At 49.7% G+C, this 24,684-nt stretch overlaps 1 protein-coding gene across 4 annotated transcripts in view; it reads right to left on the bottom strand.

The window, feature by feature from the left end:
* DPP6 (dipeptidyl peptidase like 6) overlaps positions 1–24,684 on the bottom strand; it is an 848,700-nt gene that overhangs the window by 170,970 nt on the left and 653,046 nt on the right. For all 4 annotated transcript variants that reach the window (XM_059172341.1, XM_059172343.1, XM_059172340.1 and 1 more), the window contains exon 6: positions 658–710. In XM_059172341.1, coding sequence (XP_059028324.1) covers positions 658–710 — 53 coding nt within the window. The remainder of the gene's footprint in view (positions 1–657; positions 711–24,684) is intronic.

Raw genomic sequence — 24,684 nt, 5'->3', positions numbered from 1 at the left:
GACCGGGAGACGAACTGGAAGCCACCCCCGTCTCTCTTAATTCTGCAGCAGTTTCTCCACATCTAACGCAACCAACTTGTTCGCCGCACTTAACCAGTGTCTGTTTTTGCCTTTGGACCCAGAGGTGAGCTCCTGATAATGCCTCCCTGTGCCGCGTGTGGGTATAGTTGCCCGGCACCGAAAACCTCATAAATCATGCCTGGTCTCATGTCTGTCTTTCCCACACACATTTGAGTCTCAAATCACACATTTTTGAGAGATGCAGCACGCTTAGGGGTGTCACTCTATCGTGTACATAACCAGAGCCCCGTGGGGGTCCCAGGCCATTCCCCATGCCTGGGACGGCCACAGCTGATTACAGGGTGGGGCATGGGGAGACAGTCCTGCCCGGCAGGACCTCTACAGAACAAGAGAGAAGTGGCATTGTCCTAGGACGGGGGCTTCACAAATGGGCAAGTACCCAGACTGGCGGGACCCCTAGACGCTGGATACAGACAGTTAGCTCGGGAGGCCCCACAACATCCGGGCCCTTCACTGTCAAAATCAAGCAGCCCCGTTTCCTGCCCTTAATTCTAGGAATTAAGCAACTACTCAGGGTTCTACCATTTCTTTGTTTTGAATACTTCTCATTCAAAGAAAATGAAAGAATCATCTTACCCATGAGGAATTTTGCTCAGGACATAATATCCAGTGTAGGAGTGTTGGTATATCTGAAACAGACAAGACAAAAAAAAAAAAAGAAAAAGAAAAAAAAGCAAGCGTTGAGACAAAGGCTGTGACCATGATATTTTTAAATCACTGTGCATCCTAGAAAAACATCAGTGGAGGAAAAGCAGTTAATCAGGAGACCTGGAGGCAAAGTCTAATTTACTTAGAAAGTTAATTTGCATATCCTGTTTATTTTACTTTCTTCATTTGCACATTGTTTACCTGCAGTCAGAGGCTTGATACAGACTCCAGAGCTGGCTGGTTTGTGACTAAATCAGGGGCACAGATTTCCAGCTCAGTGACATGTAGCCCAGGACCAGTGAGGAGGTCACCAGAGGCTGTCGGACAGCCAGCTAGACCCAGCAGGACCGTAAGACCCATGTACTGTGGGTGTCCCTGTAAATTACGGCAAATTCCAAGGTACATCTTCAGTGAATGTAAAAAGCAAGATAGGCTTCCCTGGGCGAACTCTCGTCCTTCTGTCCAATGCAGCGTGAGTCTTTCAGCTTTGGAGAGCGGTCAGTAAACCAAGAGCTCATTCCAAGAGGGGCACGACTTTTAAAACTAAGGTAACTAAACAGTGTTTCCAAAGGCCTATAGCCCGCAACCTGGAGCCTCTCTTCAACTCTTAAGCTAGGACAGAGTTCCCTAACCCACGACCAGAAATGGGGAAAACATGCAGTTCAGGAAATCTTGGCTTCCTTCACCTCCGGCTCTCTGGATAGAGACCTTCCCCAGGGCTGGGAAGGTGAGGGGTTGTCTTCAGGGTTGAAGCAAGAACGTACCACACTCTCCCCCCCCCCCCCCCCCCCCGTGTGACTTCTGAGAGTCCACACCCTGTCTGGGCACGTTACAGTGACCGGCATTCACCACCACCTTCCTGAAGGTAACAGGTGAGGCCAAGGGAGAGAGGTGCAGAGTGAAGGGTGGGGGTCGAGGCGCGCACGGGGGCGCAGACCATGGACTGAATGTGAGAACGAGAAGGGACAGGGCCCTGCGCCGCTCACGGACTCCCTGCCTCCTTGGGGCCCGGGTTAACCTAGAGACGATTAGATGCATCACAGTTACTGGAGAAAGAGAATCCAGATATGCAAGTAAGTAATCAGCAGCCCCGAGTCCTGAAGGTCCCGAGACTCCTGCAGCAGAAATACGGGGCCTGGGGTGGCCTCTGGAGGGGGGAGGGACGGCATCTGATGGGGAACTTGTCCAAACACCACTTTCCTTATGAGTAAATAGCCAGGAAGCAACGGAATGATGAACTTCCGGCCCTGCCCTCGCCCTCCGAGAAGGGGGACACAAACCCAGCTCAGCTGCGTGGGGAGGGACGCCTCGTACTGCCTTCCCAGGAGAAGAAGGAAGGGCTGGTCCTGAGCAGACGCCGGCTCAGACAGCGCCCGTCCGAGGACCCTGCGCTTTGACTAAACCGCCCCTGAGCTGGACCCGCTCCCTCCGATGCAAGCCCAGAACCCGGGCAGACACAGAGCCTCTGTCCGCGGTCGGGGCCCACAGTGCGGCTCCACGGCCCGCCTGAGCTCTCCTCCAACGCCACCTGGTCGCCCGGTTCATCTCACTCCAGGCTCAGGAGGACCCGGGCAGGCCAACCGTGGCCTCTGCTAAAATGGGAGCAGGACTTACGGCAAGGGCGGAGGAGCGAGGAGGAGGAAGGGGAGCGGAGGACCGAGGACCGGAGGCCAAAGGGAGGAGGGGGAGGGCGGGAGGGGTGGCGCCCAATTCCAAAGGCCTCAACGGAATAGCAGGTGTGGACTGGGCAGGAGGAGGTGTGGTGGCTCCGGGGGAGACAGCGCCACGGTGTGACCCATGCAAGCAGCCCTAAGGAGAGGTCGTCCATGCGGTGAGCGACCAAGGTTCCTCCCCATCGGATTGCCAACAGGCCCCAAGGAGCGGAGGCGTCCTGCCTGTGGTCACACGAGGGAGCGTGGACCCGCGGAGTCTTCTACCCCAGTCAAGCCTTCAGATGACGCAGCCCCAGACGACACTCTGACAGACCACGAGCCAGAGACACAGACAGGACGGTCGTGAAGCCCTGACCGCGGTAACTTTAAGGTAAGAAGTGTTGTGTTGGTTGTCTTGAGCTGTTAATGTTTTGGGTAGATCCTTACACAGCAATAGGTAAATGGTAGATCTAGTCTGAATCCAGAGGAAAAAAGGCGCCTATTACATCAGCTGTGGACAGACTTCTAGGTTCCTGGGCGCCTCCCCATAAATGCCCACCCACTTCTAGAACAAACAGAGATGAATTCCTCATCAAAACGGTTTCAGTGCCGAAGAGAGGTGCTGGCAAAGACCACGCACAGCGGAAGTCTTTGAAATGACGGCGGAGAACACGGATGGCAGTGGTGATGCTGCTGAAGCTGAGGCCCTGAGGGGCGAGCGTCCACGGAGGAGGCATGCAGGCTCCTCGGTATCCAGGAGCTCACTCAGTCCAGGTATGATCATCCCACTCTGAACACAGGAAACTGAATCTTAAGGAACTGAAATCAAGCTCAAGCAAGGTTCGATCAGAGGTCTGTGTCTCTCCAATCACTACATTGGAAACTGCGTGAACAAAGGGTGTATCTCTTAACTAGAGTTACGAGTCCGAGTGAACTGCTGTCAAACAAAAAATCCAGGACACCAACACATATAACAAAGATACAATACTTTGCTATTGAAGGAATATTTCTTTAATCCGTCTGGAAATAGTGATTTCAATTCGTCCTCTGGTTATGCCATTCCCAGAGACCTCGACGTTGATCTTTGCACGACTCCTTAAACATACCACTGAATGACTCTGAAATTCAGCCCTGGGAGTACCTTCTGACAGGAGCCAATGAGAAAAAGAAGACCGAATTAAAATAATCTTATAAGGGCAATGGTAAGAAGAAGGGAGAAGTGCCCATCATTCTGTGTGTGTACTATGGGGCAAAAAGAAAAAAAACAAGACATGTATGGATGGAATATGTTGTGAACTATGTTGGGAACGGAATCACTAATCAGAAAGATTCCAACAGAAATGGGACAGACTCAAAAAGAGGTCAGGCCTGAGATGCTGGATATGCCAAGGACGTGTGTGAAAGAACCTTCCGGAAAGGACTGTTCATGCAAATGGGGTCCTCAGAAATGCAAGTGCACTTGGGATTTATGGACGACTCTCTAAAAAGCAGCAACAGGAGGGAGTGACGTGACAGTCTTCTCTCTGCTCCAAGATGGAACAGTCAAACAGCCTCTCTTCCTCAACACACCGTCTCAACCCGGAGCCACAAGGACACCGGCAGGAAAGAGACCACTCCCTAAAGCAAGATAGTCCTTATCTTGATAGGAATTAAAAAAAAAAAAAAAAAAGCTACATCGTCTTGAAAGAATTTGTTTCTTAGGAAGATAAAGCTTCCCCACCCCCCTACCAGGGTCTCTGTTGTATTTACGTTTCTTTCTTTAAAATAGCCTCTGGGGTGCCTGGGTGGCTCAGTGGGTTAAGCCGCTGCCTTTGGCTCAGGTCATGATCTTGGGGTCCTGGGATTGAGTCCCACGTCGGGCTCTCTGCTCAGCGGGAGCCTGCTTCCTCCTCTCTCTCTGCCTGTCTCTCTGCCTACTTGTTATCTCTGTCTGTCAAATAAATAAATAAATAAAATCTTTAAAAAAAAATTGCCTCTGAATACTTCTGATCAGGGAACAAAGTGCAGTTGCAAGTTAGTAAGACTGCGTTCAGTTGCTCTTCTAAGAGTGCACTCCCAGAAGTTCATGGATTTGAGTTACTTTGGCTTCTTCTTCACTGTGAAATTTCCCTTGGAAAATGAATATATAGAAACTTGTTTCTCTATATACCCAAAACACTATTCATGATGGGATAGCAATTTCAGCAAATGTTCTAATCGCGAAAAAAATTAGATACCATGAAATCTAATAGATCACAAATGCTATTGGCATTTAGTAATCGGAATAAAAATAACGAGTCACAGCTCTGTCGTGGGGTGAGTTCACGTTTGGTTTGCTTCTTCCAGTTCGGAAGCATCCGCCCGCACATCTCACCTTTCCCCCTCCAGCGCCCACGGAGCCGCACTTCGAGGCTGCCGGGTCTACGGTCTTCGCTGTGGCAGCCTCGTCACGAACACTCGTCCCACCTTCCACACTCCTGCAGACTCGCTTCCTCTCTTCTTCCTGCATGGGTTCAGCCCCTCCTGCACTTTCAAACCGGATTTCCACCTAGACGTCCCTACCTCATGCCTCACAAGCACCAAGACTCAATATTCTCCGAAACGAACTCGTCGGCGCCCAGTAATCCTAGTCCTCCCTGACATTCCCTACCCGAGTTGGTGGTTTCCTCGCTCAGTGCACGGAGCTAGAACGAAGTCCCCTGGACTCCATTCTTCGCCCCCCCGGACCTCCTACCCCAGCACAATCTATCCTCCAGAGGCACTGGGTTAACTTCTTCAGTCTCTGCCGGTCCACCATCCAGTCTCCACCCCTAGAGCCCCACCGCAGACCTCCCCTGCCCCCCGGCCTTCCCCTCCTGCAGAAAGAAGCCACCCAATCCCTTTCCAAGATCAGCCTGGGAGGTGTCCACGCCACTCCCTTCTGCTCCCTGGCGAACCTCATGACTCTTGCCTTACAGGTTTGGCACGAGACCCTGCCTTACACGTCTCATCGCTCCCTGTCCCTCACTACCTCCCCCAAATTTGTAAAAGAGAACTCAAATCTGCCACATCAGAACCAAAAAATCCCTGGTCACATCCTCCCTGAATGACTCCTTTTTAGCGATCACCGCGTTTCACGAGAAAAGCCTGCAAGGCCACACGTTAGTGCATTCCTCACATTCTCCAGCTGCCATCTCCAGGGGCCAGCCCAGGGCCAGACACTGGGCACTGGACTCACCCGCGCGGGCTCCACCGTTCGCAGAGTGTGACGCGGTGATGGCGGCTGCTCTCCTTCCTTCGTGCTGGTCTACACCTCTGGCCTGGCAGATCCCATTCACTTCTGCTTTCTTAGGCAGCTTCTCACTGAATTTGCATTCTCACGCCTGACCTATCTTCTGAATTCTAGGCTCCTATCTTTAGCTTGTCCTGGGCCTCTCAGCGTGGGTATTTTCTTTACCCAAAACTTTTATCCTAAATTCCACAATTTGAAAACCAATCTCCTGCTAACGGGTCTCTCTTCTACGGACCCACGTATTTGGTCTCTCAGTAGAAGAACACTGAAATTACCTTCAACCATTCCTAGTCCTTACTTTTTAAAACTGTCCATGTTTCATTGGTTTCCATGTTTCACTGGACTGTGTAACTTTGGAATGTCTCTTAAATTCACACCACGTTCCTACCCTCAGGAACACTGGCCTGGTTTCGGGCATCTGAGGAGCCGCGGTGACCTTGCAGGCGGCCTGCCGGACTCCGCGCCTCTCCTGCCTTCCCGCAGCCACGGGGGTTCTCTTCCTGACAGCGCGCCCGGCGGAAGCAGTGGTGGGGGTGGGGGTGGTTTGGGGGCAGGACACAGCGGCCCTGTGCAGCTACGACCACGAGGACTCAGTTTTAGAGTGGGACACAGGCTCCGCTCAGCCTGCGACTCACTCGCGGGGCAAAGTCCGCAGCCTCTCGGAGCCTCAGCTCCCTCCTCCGTAAAGGGAGGGAAGAGCTGTATTTGCTTTGGAAACAGAAACCATGAAAAAGGAGAATAAGGAACTCTCTTGTTTTAATCTCGAAGAGAACCATATGAGGTAGCCACTAGCTTTGTACCGAGTCCACGAACCTCTTTCTCCTCCACGATGCGAGTCCCACTGGGAGTAGCAGAGTTGGAGCCGACCGGTCGGTCTGAGGGAGGGCAGAGGCCACAGAACGGTCAAGATTGCTGCCCTGGGGACTGGGCTCCTGGTCAGCACAAGCACTGTACTCACTGGAGTGTCCCAATAATGGGATGCATGGTCCCCTGAGGTAGTGAGCTCCCCAGCACTGGTGGAATTCAAGCAGAGGCCAGTCAGCCATTGCTGGCGAGCTCAAGGACAGGCGTGAGGACTACCAAGCAGATCGCTGCAGTGGGCATCTACTGTCACCTCCTCATTTGATCCTATATTCTATTCATAGAGGGAGCTGAACATTCCAGAGGGTCGAGATGCGCTCAGAGCAAGGCTCTCCCCAGCGGGGATCCAGACCCCCATGGCTGGGACACACAGCTGAAGAAAAAGGATCTGGTGAGAAGTGCACGAGGGCTAAAGATACGGGGAGCCAGGAACACAGGGAAGAGACTAGGCATGGAAAAGAAAGGGAGATTTGGGAATGGGACGGTAAAAAAGAGAAAAAGAAGAGAAATGACCTGCGTGGGACGTCAGTGATGTCGAGTCAAAGACTAAGAACCTGAAGGAGAAAAAGAACAACTCTAAAAGGAAGTTGGAAAATGGGAGATCTCTTGTTTTAGATTTGGAGAGAATGAAACGTTTACCCCGAGGGTCTATCTCCTCACCATTTTGGGGTTCTGTTACCAACAGAGAAGGAAATTTCATTAGGTCCCATTTAGCGCGGCGATTCCCAGGTCTACCGCAACGACCACAGTAGTCTGTCCTCTGGGAGAGAGCACGCCATCTGCTCACAAACTTCAAGCTGGGGCCGATGGACCACGACAGCTACCTCATGAAGGCAGCATCCTATAAACGTTCTTTTGTTCCCTCGGAACATTTAAAAACAGCTTCCCGGAGGTATCACCGACGTGGAAAGAACAGCACTATCAGCTGTGTGCAATTTGATGAGTTTGAACATATGTGATCACCAGACATACCCAACGCGTCCCACAGTCTCCCCGTGTCCTGGTCACTTTAAAGAAGGCGGTGGAGATCAAGCAAGGAACTCGGAACCCAAGTGCACTTCCCCCACCCCTGCTTTGAGTTGATATGTGGAGAAGAGGGGTGAGGAAGCACATGCCCCATTTTTTAAAAAATACTTCAAGAGTTTCTGCATTTACATTGTGTGTTCCTAAATCTTGGTCTTGATACATTCTTCCAAGCAAACCTGCCATCTTGGCTCCTATACGGAACCCCATCCATTACCCTGATCCGTTACCCTAGTCTGCCCACTAGGTGGCAGCTGCTGGGCTTCCAAGAAGCCCTCCAAGATTCCCTCTGTGGAGCAGCCAGTTTTCAGGGCAAAGACTCCCCTGAGAATTCCATCCGGGTCCTTCATTGAATTAAAAAAAGAAAGAAATGAGCACATTTTTTATAGTGTGGCGGAGACAAGAGCCAACCAGTCTGTAAGGTCTTTCGGGGAAGAAGTTATGAGTATCTGGTCTAGAAATTCTTCCCCTTAAATTGGGAGAATTGAGTCCAGTTGAAGGTGTCCCTTTTTTCCCCTAAGGAGTAAGACCAATAAGCCAAAATATTTTAGAAAGATGAGAATATGACCAGGTTGGCTGGAGTCGGGGAGGAAAGCTGCTCCGTGTGAGTCATCTGGAGTGAAGGCCGGTGGGCTGCCTGGAGGAGAGGCTCGGGGGAGATGGAAGGCTATCTTTAAGGTTTTAAAGAGCTTCATGAGTGAGCGTGAGCAGATCTGTTCCCATTTGCTCCAAGGGCAAAAACAACGTTGACCAGTACACATTATAAGGACCAACAATGCTAACCTTTGGTAATCAAAGGTATCCAATACCGAAAAGGCTTACCAGCCGCGTTAGCAAAAGTAGGAAAGCCAAGTTCGCCAGAGCATCAGGGAGAATGCGGGGCCGAGTGAGACGGGCCTGGGTGACCGGTAAGATTCCTTCCCTTTCAGAGAGTTCCTCAAGCTCCCAGCCAGCCCTGCTGCCCCCCTGCCCTCCCCTCTCTCTGCTCCTGCTGGGGCTGAATTCCACGGCACCGGGGAGCAGCTCTCAGCTGCCCGAGCCTGGCCGAGCCCGGGGAGCTCAAGCCTGACGTGCTCCTCACTGCGGGGGAGTCACACACGTCCCTGCCGCACACAGCGTCCACACTCCTTCCCGGGACGCTGCAGACATCTGGTCTCGGGCCGGGGTCAGCCTCTGCTGGATTTTTTTCTGTTTTTGCCTGTTTTGTGGCTCTCTCTTTTGATTCCAGTATATTTAACGCACCGTGTTGTATGCGTTTCAAGGGTACGATACAGTGACTCGGCAGTTCCACATGGAACTCGGCGCGCATCACGGCTCGTGGGCTCTTCTCCCCCTCTTTCCTCCGTCTCGCCACACCCCCCGTAAGCCTCTGCTTGGCTTACCCCTCCCGTTTCATCCGTGTACTTTAGCCGGCCTTGCCCCAGAGACCCGGCATCTTGCCTCAGAATCGAGCTTCCTCCTGGTCTCTGTTCCCGCTCGTGAATTACGAGCCTCGGTGTTGGAGTGGGTGACGGTGGAAAATTTCCTGCACAAACCAGTCTTTCCAGAAGGCTTCTCGCCTCAAGCAGAAGGTCCCAATCAGCCCATGTTCCGATGGGGACACCTGGCACACATTTCCACACAGCTCTCCAGCTCACTGTATACCATTTCCCTGAAATCAAACCCCTTGTTCTAATGATTTTTTAAAAATGTTTTCTAGAGGACTACCAATGACCAGGTACCATCAAAGTGTTTAGTGAAAAGTAAAGACACCAAGCTTACACAGCCGAAGACAAATAGTGGGAAATAGGAACAAGATGTTCCTGGTTTTCCCCCCGGCGGCCAGCAGTCCCTTCCCCGCAACGCGGAGCTCACACTTCTGTGTGACCATCCAGGTAAGACTGAAAACACAGGAGACATAGTTGTCAGTTTCAAAATATAAAAGTAATGAAAAAGTCTTAGGATTCAGAATTTGTATCTCTACTTTTTTCCTCCTCCACAAAATTTTTTTAAATTTAAGAGAGAAGAGACGGTGCTGTCCCCTTGAAGGCGTTGTCTCGGGTCTGGTCCTGCTGCGCACACACCCCCTCGCAGTTGCCTCTAAGTCATTCTTTAGTAACTGGTCCCCACCATCTAACTTATTAATGGACGATGTTTCTGTCACCCTGTGTTCCCCGTATAGGACGCTCTTCAGCCGAGACTTACGGCAAGAACGTGAGTATAAAAGAATCTGGTTAAAAGGGAGGCTCCATCTACACACGCATCTTCTACGTCAGAGGCAGAAAAACAGTCGAAACCCCAGCTGTGAGTCTAATTACGTTTCCAAAGACTCATCTCGAGAGCAACCCTGACTTCCAGAAAGAGCTGTACGATTCTTCTTCTTAAAAATCATTTCCTCCCGTCTCCACTTAGACATTTCAATTCAAGGAGCGTGTCCACGCATCCGAGTCTCGTCTCCTGGAAACGAATGAAGCCTGTCCTGGTGCGGCCAGCGAGAGTCAGAGGAAGCAATGCGTGAGAACCTCCTTCCGCCTTGGTTTTCAGGGCGCACACCGGCGTGCACGGGGTCCTCCCGACCTTTGTCACAGCCGCATCTTCTCTGGGGCCACTCACCCAGAAACAGGGGCTTGACCCCCTCGCGGGCCTGGCAGCCCGTGTCCCCCTTCACCCGGTTTTCTGTTTTGTCTCCTGACAGGCCTTTCTGCGGACTCACTCCTGACTTTGCTCGAAAACACAACATCTCCTTTCTTTCTTTCTCTGCGTACTGCCTCCCCTTTCCCCTCACACACACTGCCTGTGGGACCAGACTTGCGGCTCTCCAAGGTCAAAAATAAAGAAATCCAGTTTATGTTGTGGAAGTCTTTAGAGATCTCCAAGGTTCTTGTAGACCCTTTCATTGGACCCAACAACTGCTCCTGGGGATAAAGTGGCTTCTCTTCACCTTTCTGATGAAGAACTTGAGGTTGCAAGAGACAAGCTGATTTGTCCCAGGTCACGTGCTGCCAAAGAGAACTGGGAAACTAATTTCACATTTAGCTTAAAATGGTTTCCACTCCAAGAGGCTGGTCAGGAAGCGCCTCCCACCGCACAGCATCGTGTCTTCAGTAGCCAGAAGGTTCTCCTGAGGGATGGATCCTGAAGAGAACAGTAGCGGGACAGGAAGGACCGAGAAGTTTAACCCCAGGGCCGCCCTTCGCCAACCTGCTGAGGGGACCAGCAGTCAGCCATCGAAATCAAGGCCTCAGAGAAGAGCCCAGAATCCTAAGTAGGTTCTGGGGTTGGGGAGCAATGGGAAGAAGGGCGAACCAAAATGAGGTGATGGAGGCAAACCAAGTATGCTTGCGTCCAGCAAACCCGGGCTGAGCCGTCCCTGCTGGGCGCTGGGCAGGCTCCTGCCCACAGCAACTGGTGGGCCTCTTCAGAGCCTCTCCTAGCCCATGTCATGACCCTGACTCCTGGCCTCTCCCAACCCTGAAGGTCAAGTGCATGGACTCCTTCCAACAACAGAAATGAGAAGCATTCATCATCGTAGATTCCTTTTCTCCTGCTTCTCTTAGCTGCCTTCTGTAGTGTTCTCATCTCCTTATCACATTTGCTACTAAAATTATGTTTGCACAGACTTTTGTTTTTAAGATTTTATTTAACCACTTGAGAGACAGAGAGAGAGAAGGAGAGCACACGCAGGGGGAGGGGGAAGCAGACTCCCCGCCGAGCAGGGAGCCCGACGCGGGGCTCCATCCCAGGACCCTGAGATCATGACCTGAACCAAAGGCAGAGGCTTTACCGACTGAGCCACCCGCGCACCCCTATGTTTGCACAAGTCTTATCAGCACATACGAGGCAGGATTGCCCGCCGCCACCGGCAGCAAGAAGAAGCGAGGAAGGCTTCCCCTTTGCAGGTGTCAGAGGGTCAGGGCCCTGCACGCACCTGATTTCAGACTTCTGGCTGCCAGAGCTGGGAGAACTCTCTGTGGTTTGAAGACGTCTGTTTTTTTTACTCTTCATTGCCGCCATCCTCAGGGCCTTCTACCCCAGGTATGATTCCCGTCCACATCGACAGGGCCCGGGACCTTGTTAAAAACACAAATCTTCCTACTGAACCGCAGAACGTGGAGCAGACCCCAAATCTACATTCCCGCAAGTACTCTGCGTGGTTGTGCTGCTTCTAACACTGGAGAACCTCCCTTTCAAGGCCAAGAGTTATACGGCCTTCATCGCTCCTAGCACACGGTTCCTTTGATGCATGAAAACATAGTCACGGCCTCTGAGATGTTATGTGTGGTGGTCAGCACGCAACTAACGAAAAACCACACTGTCTAGCTGCATCGTTTAGTACAAGGAGGTCACGCTAATGCCGCCCACCCACACGGGCTACTTAATCAATGCACTTAGAACATCAGGTCCCCGATGGGATAAACCCACATTTTTTAGTCATCAATCTTTCACTAAAAAAACTGTGGTTTTTTTTTTTTTTCTTTTTTTGGTATTTGAGGAAATAAATACAGAATGGAGAAGGTGTGCTCTTCTGCATGTTCTCGGTTCTCTCTGGAAGCACCAGCTAGTGGATGGCGGTGCTGTCATGGGCGGCAGGATCACAACCGTATCCAGGGCTCTCATCAGCCCCTAACAGAGACTCGCGATGCAATCTCCCTCCGGCGCATTTTCTCATTTAGGTCGGAGGGTCTGTCAGTAACCAAACCTTTCCTACGTCGTCTGCGCCAGAGAGGGACCCGCTGGCATCCGTTCCGGTGGCAATCAGTCCTGAGCTGGGCGATGCTTTTCCTTCTGAACATCACTATAAGAATATGAAGCCAAGCATCCAGCTTCCTAAAAACCGTAGAAATAAAACCTGGTTCCTTCTGTAGGTCAGCCGCACGACAGACATGTCCTGTTGTTTCCTAATTACCGGCTGCCGATTCCCACGGAAATCCCTCAGCTGCCCTCAGCGGCTTTCCCTCCCTCTCCTCCTGCAGCTCGTCCAGGGCCAGGGACGAGCGTGCCGGGAGGGGAGGCAAAGCCCGGAGCCCCCCGGTACCTGCACACGTCGTCGTGGCCCTGTTTCCTCTGAGCCTGTGGCGCCGGAGACCTCGTTGCTCACCACAGCCCGTCTCCTGCTTCAACCACCCACTGTCTTCCTCTACGGTCCACCGGCCACACACCTGCTCACGTCCAGGACAAAATGTCCATCACGGCTTCTGCGGCACCGATGCCCGCCTTCTTCCTGCCTCTCTTGCCCTGATCGTGATGTTCACGGATCCTCTGAAGGCGGCTTGCTCAGCTTCTGACTTATACCATCTTCTCTTCACCTTTAAGCTACTGACCTGCTCCTGGGTCCTGCTATCTATTTCTCCACTGGCCATGGGTCCACACAAGTGTCCCTGGCATCTGTGGCTGGTGATTTCGCTGTTCACTGTGGTGTCCACATTTTTGTGTTCACTGAGGTGGACTCTGTCTCTAAAAGGTCATATATTGGTGACACATTCAGCCTGGACACGTGTGCCTGCTTCTGTCAGATTCTCCAGTGTCCCCACCAATCACTGATGGGGAGAGTCCCACGGGGTGCTTGGGGTTTCTGCTTGGGGTTCCCTGATACACAACATCACGGGACCAAGGAATCTGGGTTCCTACCCAGGGCTCCAGTCACCCTTCCCACCTGTGTACAGAGCAGCTGGGTAACATGTCTGAGCAGTGTCCAGAGTGACCCCACGACCCTGGGCACTGCTGGGAGCCGAATTCGGACAGCTCTTCTCTCCAACCCTGCTCCTAAGTACTTTCTTCTGTCCATCTTTTTTGAAGTAAACTTTTTTTGGGGGGGTTATTTCTAAATGAAGTTTAAAACAGGTAATTGCTATAAGTAAATTTTATGCTTTGTATTTTACCTCAATAAAGTGTTACACATAGTCTTAACAATAAAATGGTAGGCAAAATTTGCTATTTATATAATCAGGGCTCAAAGAATTTCCCAAATTGTTTTATGTTGTTGTTTTTCCTGAACGACGTGTGTGCGCGTGCATGTGTGCATACAGCATGTGTGCGCATGTGCGCATATACCCCCTTCTGGATAGATCCGAGGCAACACACACATTTTTGTTATATAAAGTACCACATTAAGGCCAAAAAGTATAAACCTCCCGTTATACGGTGAATAAATTCTGGGGGTTTAATGTACATAATAGTGATTATAGTTAGGATTAGGAGTAGGGTTAGTCTCTTCTCTCTCTCCTTCTGTTCTCTCTCTCTCTCTCTCTCGTTGTTGTTCTCTCTCAAATAAATAAATAAAATCTAAAAAAATTTTTTTAAATTACAAAAAAGAAAAAGCTGGGAGAAAAGACCAAAAAAAAAAAAAAAATCAAAGAAAGCGCCCCATCCCCTACAGCAATTCAGTAATGTGGATACAAAATCAATGTACAGAAATCAGTGGCTTTCTTACACACTAACAATGAAAATACAGGAAGGGAAACTAGAGAATTGACTCCATTTTCTATAGCACCAAGAACCATAGAATACCTGGGAATAAACCCAACCAAAGAGGTAAAGGATCTGTACATCCAAGTGTTCTCCAGAACACTCATGAAAGAAATGGAAAAAGAAATAAAGAGATGGAAGAGCGTTCCAATCTCATGGATCGGAAGAATAAACGTTGTTAAAATATCTTTATTGCCTAGAGCCATCTATACTTTCAATGACATTCTGATCAAAATTCCACCAGTATTTTTCACAGTGCTGGAGCAAACAATCCTAAAATTTGTATGGAACCAGAAGAGATGTCCCCAATTGCTAAGGAAATGTTGATAAAGAATAACAAAACTGGGGGTATCATGTTGCCTGACTTCAAGCTTTACTACAAAGCTGTGATCACCAAGACAGCATGGTACTGGCATAAAAACAGACAGATGGACCAGTGGAACAGAGCAGAGAGCCCAGATACGGAACTACAACTCTGTGGTCAAATGATCTTCAACAAAGCAGGAAAAAATATACAGTGGAAAAAAGACAGTCTCTTCAATGAATGGTGCTGGAAAAACTGGGCAGCTATGTGTAGAAGAATGAAACCTGATCATTCTCTTACACTGTACACAAAGATAAACTCAAAATGGATAAACGACCTCAACGTGAGGCAGGAATCCATCAGAATCCTAGAGGAGAACATAGCAGTACCCTCTTCAACATCGGCACAACAACTTCTTTCAAGACACGTCTCCAAACGAAAGGAAACAAAAGTGAAAATGAACTTTTGGGATTTCATCAAGATCAAAAGCTTCTGCACAGCCAAGGAAACAGTCAACAAAACAAAGAGGCAACCCACAGAATGGGAGAAGATACTCGCAAATGACAGTACAAAGGGCCAATCTCCAGGATCTATAAAGAACTCCTCAAACTCAACACACACAAAACAGATAATCACATGAAAAAATGGGCAGAAGATATGAACAGACACTTCTCCAAAGTCAGACAAGTGGTTATCAGACACATGAAAAAATGTTCATCATCACTAGCCCTCAGGGAGATTCAAATTAAAATCACATTGAGATATCACCTTACACCAGTTAGAATGGCCAAAATTAGCAAGACAGGAAACAACGTGTGTTGGAGGGGATGTGGAGAAAGGGGAACCCTCTTACACTGTTGGTGGGAATGCAAGTTGGTGCAGCCTCTTTGGAGAACAGTATGGAGATTCCTTAAGAAATTAAAAATAGAACTTCCCTATGACCCTGCAATTGCACTCCTGGGTATTTACCCCAGATATAGATGTAGTGAAAAGAAGGGCCATATGTATCCCAATGTTCATAGTGGCAATGACCACAGTTGCCAAACTGTGGAAAGAACCAAGATGCCCTTCAATGTATGAATGGACAAGGAAGATGTGGTCCATATACACTATGGAGTATGATGCCTCCATCAGAAACAACTTTTATAGCAACATGGACGAGACTGGAGGAGATTACGCTGAGTGAAATAAGTCAAGCAGAGAGAGTCAGTTATCATATGGTTTCACTTACTTGTGGAGCATAAGGAATAGCACGGAGGACATGGGGAGATGGAGAGGAGAAGGGAGTTGGGGGAACCGGAGGGGGAGATGAACCATGAGAGACTGTGGTCTCTGAGGAACTAACTGAGGGTTTTGGAGGGGGCATCAGGGGACCAAACTGCCTGGTCCACAAGAGTTTGTTCTCCTGGGGCCACCTGGCCGAGGCTTTTTTGTAGCAGCTGAAATCCATCTGTCTACATCGGAAATCCAGGATTCTGGACACAAAGTGATTTTAGCTCCACATTTACAACTCTTAATCCCGAGAGTCCCTTGCAGCCAATCCCTTTGTAAGACAGACAACTAGTTAGAAGGGATAAAAGTGACCGGAGAAGACTCTGGAGTCCAAGGAGCACATGCCAGCTGGGCATGACCTCTTGGGGCACTGCCCTAGTGGAAACCGCTGGGAGCACGCACCACACTTCAGATCATGCTTCTTAATCCTCACTATTACTCCCCCAGACTCATATTCTCAATGTCTCGGCCATTCGTGAAGGTTCTGTTCTCATACGTGTTACTGGGGTTCCCACTCACTGGGTTTTATGGGAGGTCACATTCGCACGTCCTCCCTATCGTGGAGATGGTGCGTGTCTCCTCAGGGATTCTGTTTCTCAAGAACCCCCCTTCCCAGTCCTTCTCTGTTGCTTGTATGTCAGAGGCCTTGAATATCGCAGTAGCAAAACCAGCCCTCCGAGCCTCCGGACCAGTGGCGTGGGCGTTCATGGTGGGAAGAAGAGGGGGTGTCTGGGGGAGTCTTCCTGCTTCACTTCCAGTTTTGTTTCCCAACACTCTGGCTACGTCTATCTCGAAGAAGCCATGTGAGCATCAGCCAAGACCCGTATCATCAGCACCGGGAACGATGCCAGGAAATAGGGGTAATCCGGGACCACCAGGGGCCTCCCTGCATTCCCAGAATGACTAAATCTGGCACAAGTGATTATCATCCTAAGCCGTCTCTGTGAGGTCTTCTTGATCTGGAATTAGCACACAGGACGCCAAAGAAGGTGGAGAGATGTTTAAGTGGGAAAACAGGCATCAGTTTCGTCGGGAACAATGTGTTCCAGATGCACCAGGAACTACGGTCTCCCCTGTCACCATGCTCTGTGAGCACTCCCCCCCCCCCCCAGCTGGCAGAATAATAAATTATTTTCTGTCTAACTAGGGAAGCCCCGGCCCTTGTTGCAGAAGAAATTCGACAAGGAACTGGTAAATGAGTCTACGACCAAACAAAACAAGCAACGTGTGGCGCGAGTCTGAGAAAGGATCCAAGTGCTGGGAATTGGTGAGGACACACACCGTCTCTGCACAAGGGAGGTGCTTGCGTCACGGCTCGCGCCTCCTTCCCAAGCCTCAGGGGGATGCCACAGGCCAGAGCTTGTTGGCAGGTGCTCCGTGACTGCTCAAGGTGCATGTGGAGGGCCCAGGTGTGAGAGGAAATGGTGAGCACAGGGCAGGAAGAGGAAATACGAAGTTCAGGGCTGGGGAGGCATTTTTCACCAAGTCAGAAGAAGTAAGTCAGGGTCTAGAAAGCACACACTGAAACGGCCCTGTGACCAACCGGTTGTGGGTAGTGATGACTCGTAACAGCCTCGGAGGCTTTTAATACATGCGGGTTACAGATGGGCTTTCACTCACTTGTCAGCTCTCCAAACAGATTTCATTTTCATCATGAGTGCCCTGATATTTCCCAGTCTCAGATTTCAAAATTTCGGACGTTCCAAGGAAAAGTGGAGGTGATCTTAACAAGGTATTTATTTGACTTAGTGAGAGTCGTCTGAAGGGTTGAGAGCACGCTGCAGGCTGATGGAGGGAGGCGGGTGTGGGATGGGCCCGAGGGGGGGATGGGCCTGAAGGAGGTACTGGGTGTCGTGTGTGAGTGACGAATCACTGAATTCTACCCAGACACCAAGACTGCACTGTATGTTTGCTAACTAAAATTTAAATAAAGAAAAAATAAAGCATTTTGGGAAGGAATTCACCAAAATCACCCGGGACATCACTGTCTGGTGCGTGGCTCAATCCTGTGCGGGAGGACGGCGTGTGCCTGTTTTCCCGGTACGATTATTGGCCGCCGCTCCTTCTCTGCGCCTGCCTGGGTGGTAGATTATATCGTAACAATGGCATTATATTTGGTAATTCCAGATCAAGAAGACGTTACAAAGACTGATTGCGATGAAAATCACGTATGCGGATTTAGCCATCCTAGAAATGTAGGGAGTCCCCCGGTGGTCCCTGAGTGCCCGTTTACCCACAGGCTCTACGTCAGCAGGGACTGTTGCAAACGCAGGTGTGAGTTCAGTATGAGCAAGGGGACAGGGGTGCGCTCTCTGATTGAGGACGCACAATAGATACTGCTTTCAGCACCCAGAGAAGATTCTACAGGTAGTGCCAAGGGAAGAAAACAGTCGTTCAGGGCGAAGGCATCCTTGAGATCATTCCTGTAGCGCAGGGGGGAAATTGCAGCCTGTTTGCGTCATTAAGGCTGCGGCTGCGCCTCCCATCCCAACGGGCAATTCTGGGTGTCCTGACATCTTGTGTTCTACACAAAAGGGTCCTAAATATATCTTCTGCTTTTGACAATTCCAAAAAAACACTGGAGGAACCACGGTCTGTTTTGCCTTCATACCCATTTTAAACTGAGGCTGGAGGAGAGGGAGGCAGCACTGTGATGCACGAGGCTCCGACGCCGGGCGGTTACGCCGCGGCTGACATCGCAAAGTGATCAGTCACCATCGACGACGCACTTGCCATATGCTTCGGGTCCTCTAATGAGCGTTGAAGGAAGAATCCTTCCCTATTTGGACGGTGTTGCTGAATTTTGTATAGCATTTCCCGGAGCTAAAAATACTGAAGCTGATTAGCCTGTACAACTCTTGAGGACTCACCAGATGGCAACCCAAGGCTTTCAGAGAGCCGAGCTCTGTAATAGAGCTTTCCAAGGGGTGGTCCGCAGACCACGCACTTGCCTTGGAATCACTCAGCGTGCTTGTTAAAAATGTAGATTGCTGGGTCCTCCCCGGATTTCCCGCATCGGAATCCTCGGGGCTTTGAATCTGCACTTTGACAAAGCTGCATAGATACATGAAACTGCTTCTGGGGCGGGGTGGGGTGGGGCTTGGTGGGGATGGGGGGGGGGGTTGGGGAGAGCACAGGACCTGAGGGCCTCTGTCCAAGGTACCAGGTTTGCAAACCCGACTCCACTTAAAATTATGCGGGACCTTCTAATAAGTACAGATGCTCAGGTCCCACCACCAGAGAATCTAATTTTTGAGATTGCTGCCGAGTGAGTGATTCTAACGTGCAGCGGGGACATGCTACCTACTCTGAGTATGACGTTCGATGTTGCCACATCTCCACACATCTATACACACACACACACACACACACACACACACAACAAAAGGCTGAACCTCGCTTGCTGTTGGCTCTTTGCTGTCAAGGGCATCACAGAAGGCTGTTGGGGCCGTTCAGGAGTTTTCATCCACAACGCTAAGCTTCTCTGCTGGTCCCTCATCAACCACACATCCCAGTCTTCATCCTTTTCGCTAGCAGAACTCTGTTTTCATGTGTCATCAAAGGACTGAAGTAGCACCTCGAACCTGAATTTCACTGAAGTGACTACCTGGGAAAAAGCAGCGGGAAGGGACGGAGGTAGACTCAGGATGACTTGAAGACACGCGAGGTGCGTACGAGGTGCTGGGTGACACACTCTGGGGACATGAGCCTGGAGGGCACCTGCCCCCGGTGTGAGGAATACTGGGTCAGGATGAATGCCGCTGAGAGGAGTCAGCTGCCAGCTGCCTCAGGCTTGGCGGGCGACCGGGGCAGCGCGCAAACACGCTCTGCGGCTCAGTGTCCTCATCCGTGACATGGGGAGCATTAGAGAACTCAGCGGAGGGGACTGGGGTGCAGTTAGAATGTGATCGTGCGTACGAAGCATTCGCTAGGCAGCAGGCGAGTGCTGAGGCCTCAGGCCCCAAGAAGCAGCCATGGGAGCCCCCGTCAAGGGGTCTGAGGGCCCTGCTCTGATCGGCTGCGGGGCTGCTCTGAGTTCAGTTTCCACATCAGCAAAATGTAGGGGTCATACAAGAGTATTCTGAGAGCCCAACTAGATGTGCCCAAGGCTCTTCTCTGTGCTACCACTGCGAAATTCTAGAAGAACCAGTGGAGCGGTAAGGAAAAGGGAAGGATGAGACGGGCAGAGTACACCAAGTCCCAGACCACTCCCTGCCGGGGGGCTGGGCTCCCCGGAACCCGCCGGAGGATCTCCCCTGAGCCTCAGCAAAGCCTGTTCTCATCCCAAAGAGTCCCGCCCAGTGCCCCAGGGCAAAGGGCACAAGGCCCTGTAAGACGCCACTGGGGGCCTTTTTGCTTGTGAGGAAAGGAAATGTGCCCCTTCCCATGGGATATAGTTCCAGAAGCTTCTGGAACTTCTGGAAGCTTCTAGTAGCCGTCTGGAAGCTTCCAGCAGCCACCCTCTAGCTGTACAAGGGAACGAGCATGAGAAAGCGGCAACTCCCAGGCCCAGAAAAGGGAGAGAGAAACTGAGTCCCGGCCTGCAGCTCTGCTCACTCACGCTGAACGTCCCCTCCTCACGTGAGCCCCCGGGGGCCACATTTCCCCCCATTTGTCAGTCACCGGAGGAGCTTCTGTCTTCCTCATTTGCAAGCACCCGTACCCTCTTCCTGCCACAAACCGTCTTCCCCTAGCGCAGACCCTGGACTGTTTCCTCCCTCTCCTGACCAGAACGATTCACGTGTTCTGTGGGCCTTCATTACTGGACACACTAATGATTCTCAAGTAACCAGCATCGGCCTTCCCGACTCACTCACTGCTGACACATACATCCGCCCACCCGTCCAATCAACGTCCATGAGCAGTCCCCAGCAGGCGGGTGCTGTGGTGGGGCGTGGGGCCCGCGGACTGTCTGACACCGGCAGGTAAAACAGAGCCCCAGGGCTGATGTCATGCCCGGCAGCAGGTCCTGGCTTAGAGGGTCTGACGTTCCTGACCGTCCAATACAACGTTATTTCCACAAGCAGATTGCGTGAACCTAAAGGTTCGTTTCCATCCATAAGTTGGAGATGGTACTGTGATCAGAAAACGACACCACAATTCCAGGGTCCCTGAGCCCACGAGTCAATAATCACCAGCAATGCATTTTGGATTTCCAGAGAAAATGCCTCCGCTTCTGATATGGGCCACGGGATGGAGTAAGATCCATGCAGAGATGATGAAGAGCCTGCCTCCTGCCCCCTCGGCCCTCCCAGCTGGACTGTTCTCTCCAAAACCACAGTGCTGGGTCCTCTGTCCAAGTCCCCAGGTGAGGGACGGGTGTGCTTCATGCCACGGGCTGAGTCCGTGGCCTCCTTAAAAATCAGACTGAACACAATCTATCAGAGGAACGACAACAGGTTGTGTACGAGTACACGGGATACTTTCCTAAGAGTCCCAAGGACTCTAACTTGCAGCTGTGTTTTCTTTTTGCTAAAAATTAAAAATTTTTAACTTGAAATACTATTTTTAGGAATAGAAAATTAAGGAATTTATGGGTTTGCTTCTTTTGAATATGATGGAATTTGTAGTCTCGAGTCCATTCCGGAATGTTCTCTGCTGTGTACTTATCTCGAGGGGAACAGGGCCACACCTCAAGTAGGTAGAGACTGAGTTTCATCTGTTTAAGCTTAATTTCTTCTTTTGTTCGTATTTACTATGTTTACTTAGTTGGGCCTGGTTCTAGATAAAAGAACCAACTTATATTTGAAGGAGGGATTCTGGGTGTCCCCTGGGGATTTACTCTTGTGTAAGAGTCACAGACAAGCAGATTCTCTCCACTGTCTCCTTCCCTCCCCAACACCCACCTCCGCATGTTGGCATTCAGACTCTCTCCAGGGCTGTTTTGTCCCCCCTTCTTTCAATTCAAAAACAAAGGGGAGTTTGGAACTTTCTTAAACTCACCATTTCATGGACCATACCTAGGGATAAATTTGACCAAGGACATGAAAGACCTGTACTCAGAAAACTATAAAACACTGAGGAAAGAAACAAGATGACACAAACAAATGGAAAGATAATCCATGCTCAGGGATTAGAAAAACAAATACTCTTACAATGTCTACACAGCAAAAACAATTGGCAAACACAATGCAATCCCTATCAAAATGCCAACAGCATTTATCATAGAACTAGAGCAAACAATCCTCAAATTGGTAGGGAACCCCAAAAGATCTTGAATGGCCAAAGCAATCTTGAAAAGAATAACAAAGCTGGAGATACCATAATCCAAGATTTCAAGATATACTACAAAGCTGTAGTAAGCAACACAGAATGGTTCTGGCAGAAAAAGAGACATATGGACCAATGGAAAAGAACAGAGAGCCCAGAAATCAACTTGGGTGTTTATGGTCAATTAATCCATGACAAAGGAGGCAAGAACATGCAATGAGAAAAAGTCTCTTCAACAAATGGTGTTGAGAAAACTGGGCAGCACATGCAAAAGAATGAAACTGGACCGCTTTCATACACCATACACAAAAATAAGCTCAAAATGGATGAAAGAACCTGAATTTGAGAACTGAGATCTCTTAAAAGAAAACATAGGCCATCATTTCTTGGACATTGGCGATCGCCACATATTTATGGGTCTGTCTCCTGAGGCAAGAGAAACAAAAGCAAAAACAAACACTGGGGCTACACCGAAATAAAAAGCTTCTGCACAGCGAAGGAACAGACACCAAAACAAAAAGGCAACCTACGGGATGGGAGAAGATATTTGCCAATGACATACCTTATGAACGGTTAGTACCCAAAATATAGAAAGAACTTCTACAACTCAACACATACCCACAAAAAAACCCAAAACCCAATGTAATTTAAAAATGAGAAGAGGACCTGCGCAGACATTTTCCCAAAGACGACACCCAGCTGGCCGGCAGTGGCATGAAAAGATGCTCCACATCACTCACCATCAGGGACATGCAGATCAAAACCACCGTGAGACACCAGCTCACACCTGTCAGCGTGGCCAATATCAGAAAGACAAGAAATAACAGGTGTTGGCAAGGGTGTGGAGAAAAAGGAACCTGTGCCCTGCTGGTAGCAATGCAAACAGGTGCAGATGCTCTGGAAATACTTCCTCAAAAAATTAAAAATAGGAAGGTTGCTCAAAAAATTAAGAATAGAAATACCATATGAACCAGTAATTCCACTATTTATCCAAAGAAAACAAAACCCCTACTTTAAAAGATACATGCACCCCAGTGTTGACTGTAGCATTATTTACAGTAGCCAAGATACGGAAGCAATGCTCATGTCCATCGGTAGAAGAAAGGATAAAGAGTGTGTGTGTGAGTGAACAAGGGAATACAACTCAGCCATGAAAAAGGTATCTTGGCCATTTCCAGCAACAAGGATGGACCCAGAGAGTATTACTAAGTGAGTAAGTCAGACAGAGGAAGGCAAATATCACATGATCTCACTCATAGGTGGACTCTCCAAAACAAAACAAATGAACAAACAAAACCCACAGCCTTAAACACGGAGAGCAAACTGGTGGCTGTGAGCGGGAGGAGGGGTGAGGGATGAGCCAAACAGATAGAGAGGACTAAGCAGCACGGACTCTGGGTGGCAACCCTGCTGGGAGTCCCGCAATCCCCTGGTGAGGCCAGACGGGGACCACGGGTCGTCTGCAGAGTCGTCCGATCCCTGTGTCCTGCTCATGAGTGAATCTCACACTATGTCAACTGTACTTCAGTAATAAATAAGTAAATAAATAGAATTTTAAACATTTAAGAATTTTTTTAAAAAATGAAGGGGGGTTTTGGAACTTTCTGAAGCTCACAGTTCCGAGGATAACCGTGAGCTGCTTGGAGCAGACGGTGTTCAACTTCGTAAAGACACGGGAGCATTCCATTCAGTTATTAGAAATCCAGATTCCTACTAAGTCTTACCCCAGACCTGCTGAATCCGTCTCTAAAGGGCAGGACTGAGAACTGGCTTCATAGACACCAACCACCCGGGAAGTAGTTCATGCTCACAAACATTTAAAGCCCCTGATGGACAGGGTGCCTGGGTGGCTCAGTCGGTAAGCCTCTGCCTTTGGCTCAGGTCATGATCCCAGGTTCCTGGGATCGAGCCCCATGTCGGGGGTGGGGGGGGTTCCTGCAGCGGGGAGCCTGCTTCTCCCTCTGCTCTTCCCCTTGCTTGCATGTTCTCTTTCTCTGACAAATAAATACATAAAATCTTTAAAAATAAATAAATAAAAGATATCACCTCACACCAGTCAGAATGGCTAAAATCAACAAGTCAGGAAATGACAGATGCTGGCGAGGATGCGGAGAAAGGGGAACCCTCCTACACTGTTGGTGGGAATGCAAGCTGGTGCAGCCACTCTGGAAAACAGCATGGAGGTTCCTCAAAATGTTGAAAATAGAACTACCCTATGACCCAGCAATTGCACTACCGGGAATTTACCCTAAAGATACAAACGTAGTGATCCGAAGGGGCACGTGCACCCGAATGTTTATAGCAGCAATGTCCACGATAGCCAAACTGTGGAAAGAACCTAGATGTCCATCAGCAGATGAATGAATAAAGAAGATGTGGTATATATACACAATGGAATACTATGCAGCCATCAAAAGAAATGAAATCTTGCCATTTGCGACAACATGGATGGAACTAGAGCGTATCATGCTTAGCGAAATAAGTCAAGCAGAGAAAGACAACTATCATATGATCTCCCTGATATGAGGAAGTGGAGATGCAACATGGGGGCTTAAGTGGGTAGAAGAAGAATAAATGAAAGAAGATGGGATTGGGAGGGAGACAAACCATAAGTGACTCTTAATCTCACAAAACAAACTGAGGGTTGCTGCGGGGAGGGGGTTTGGGGAAGGGGGGTGGGTTTATGGACATTGGGGAGGGTATGTGCTATGGTGGGTGCTGTGAAGTGTGTAAACCTGGTGATTCACATACCTGTACCCCTGGGGATAAAAATATATGTTTATAAAAAATAAAAAATTATTAAAAAAATAAATAGAAATTAAAAAACAAGCTCCTGGTTGAAAGGATACCAAGGCAGACTGAATATCTGAGGGGTTCGTTGAGAGGTGGATGGTCAAACCCTGAGGCCTCCGGTGACAGGAACAGCTGGCGTCCTGTGG

This window comes from Mustela lutreola, chromosome 4 (genome assembly GCF_030435805.1).
Source record: "Mustela lutreola isolate mMusLut2 chromosome 4, mMusLut2.pri, whole genome shotgun sequence".
Classification (NCBI taxonomy): domain Eukaryota; kingdom Metazoa; phylum Chordata; class Mammalia; order Carnivora; family Mustelidae; genus Mustela; species Mustela lutreola.
This window is presented reverse-complemented; position numbering and strand designations above follow the sequence as displayed.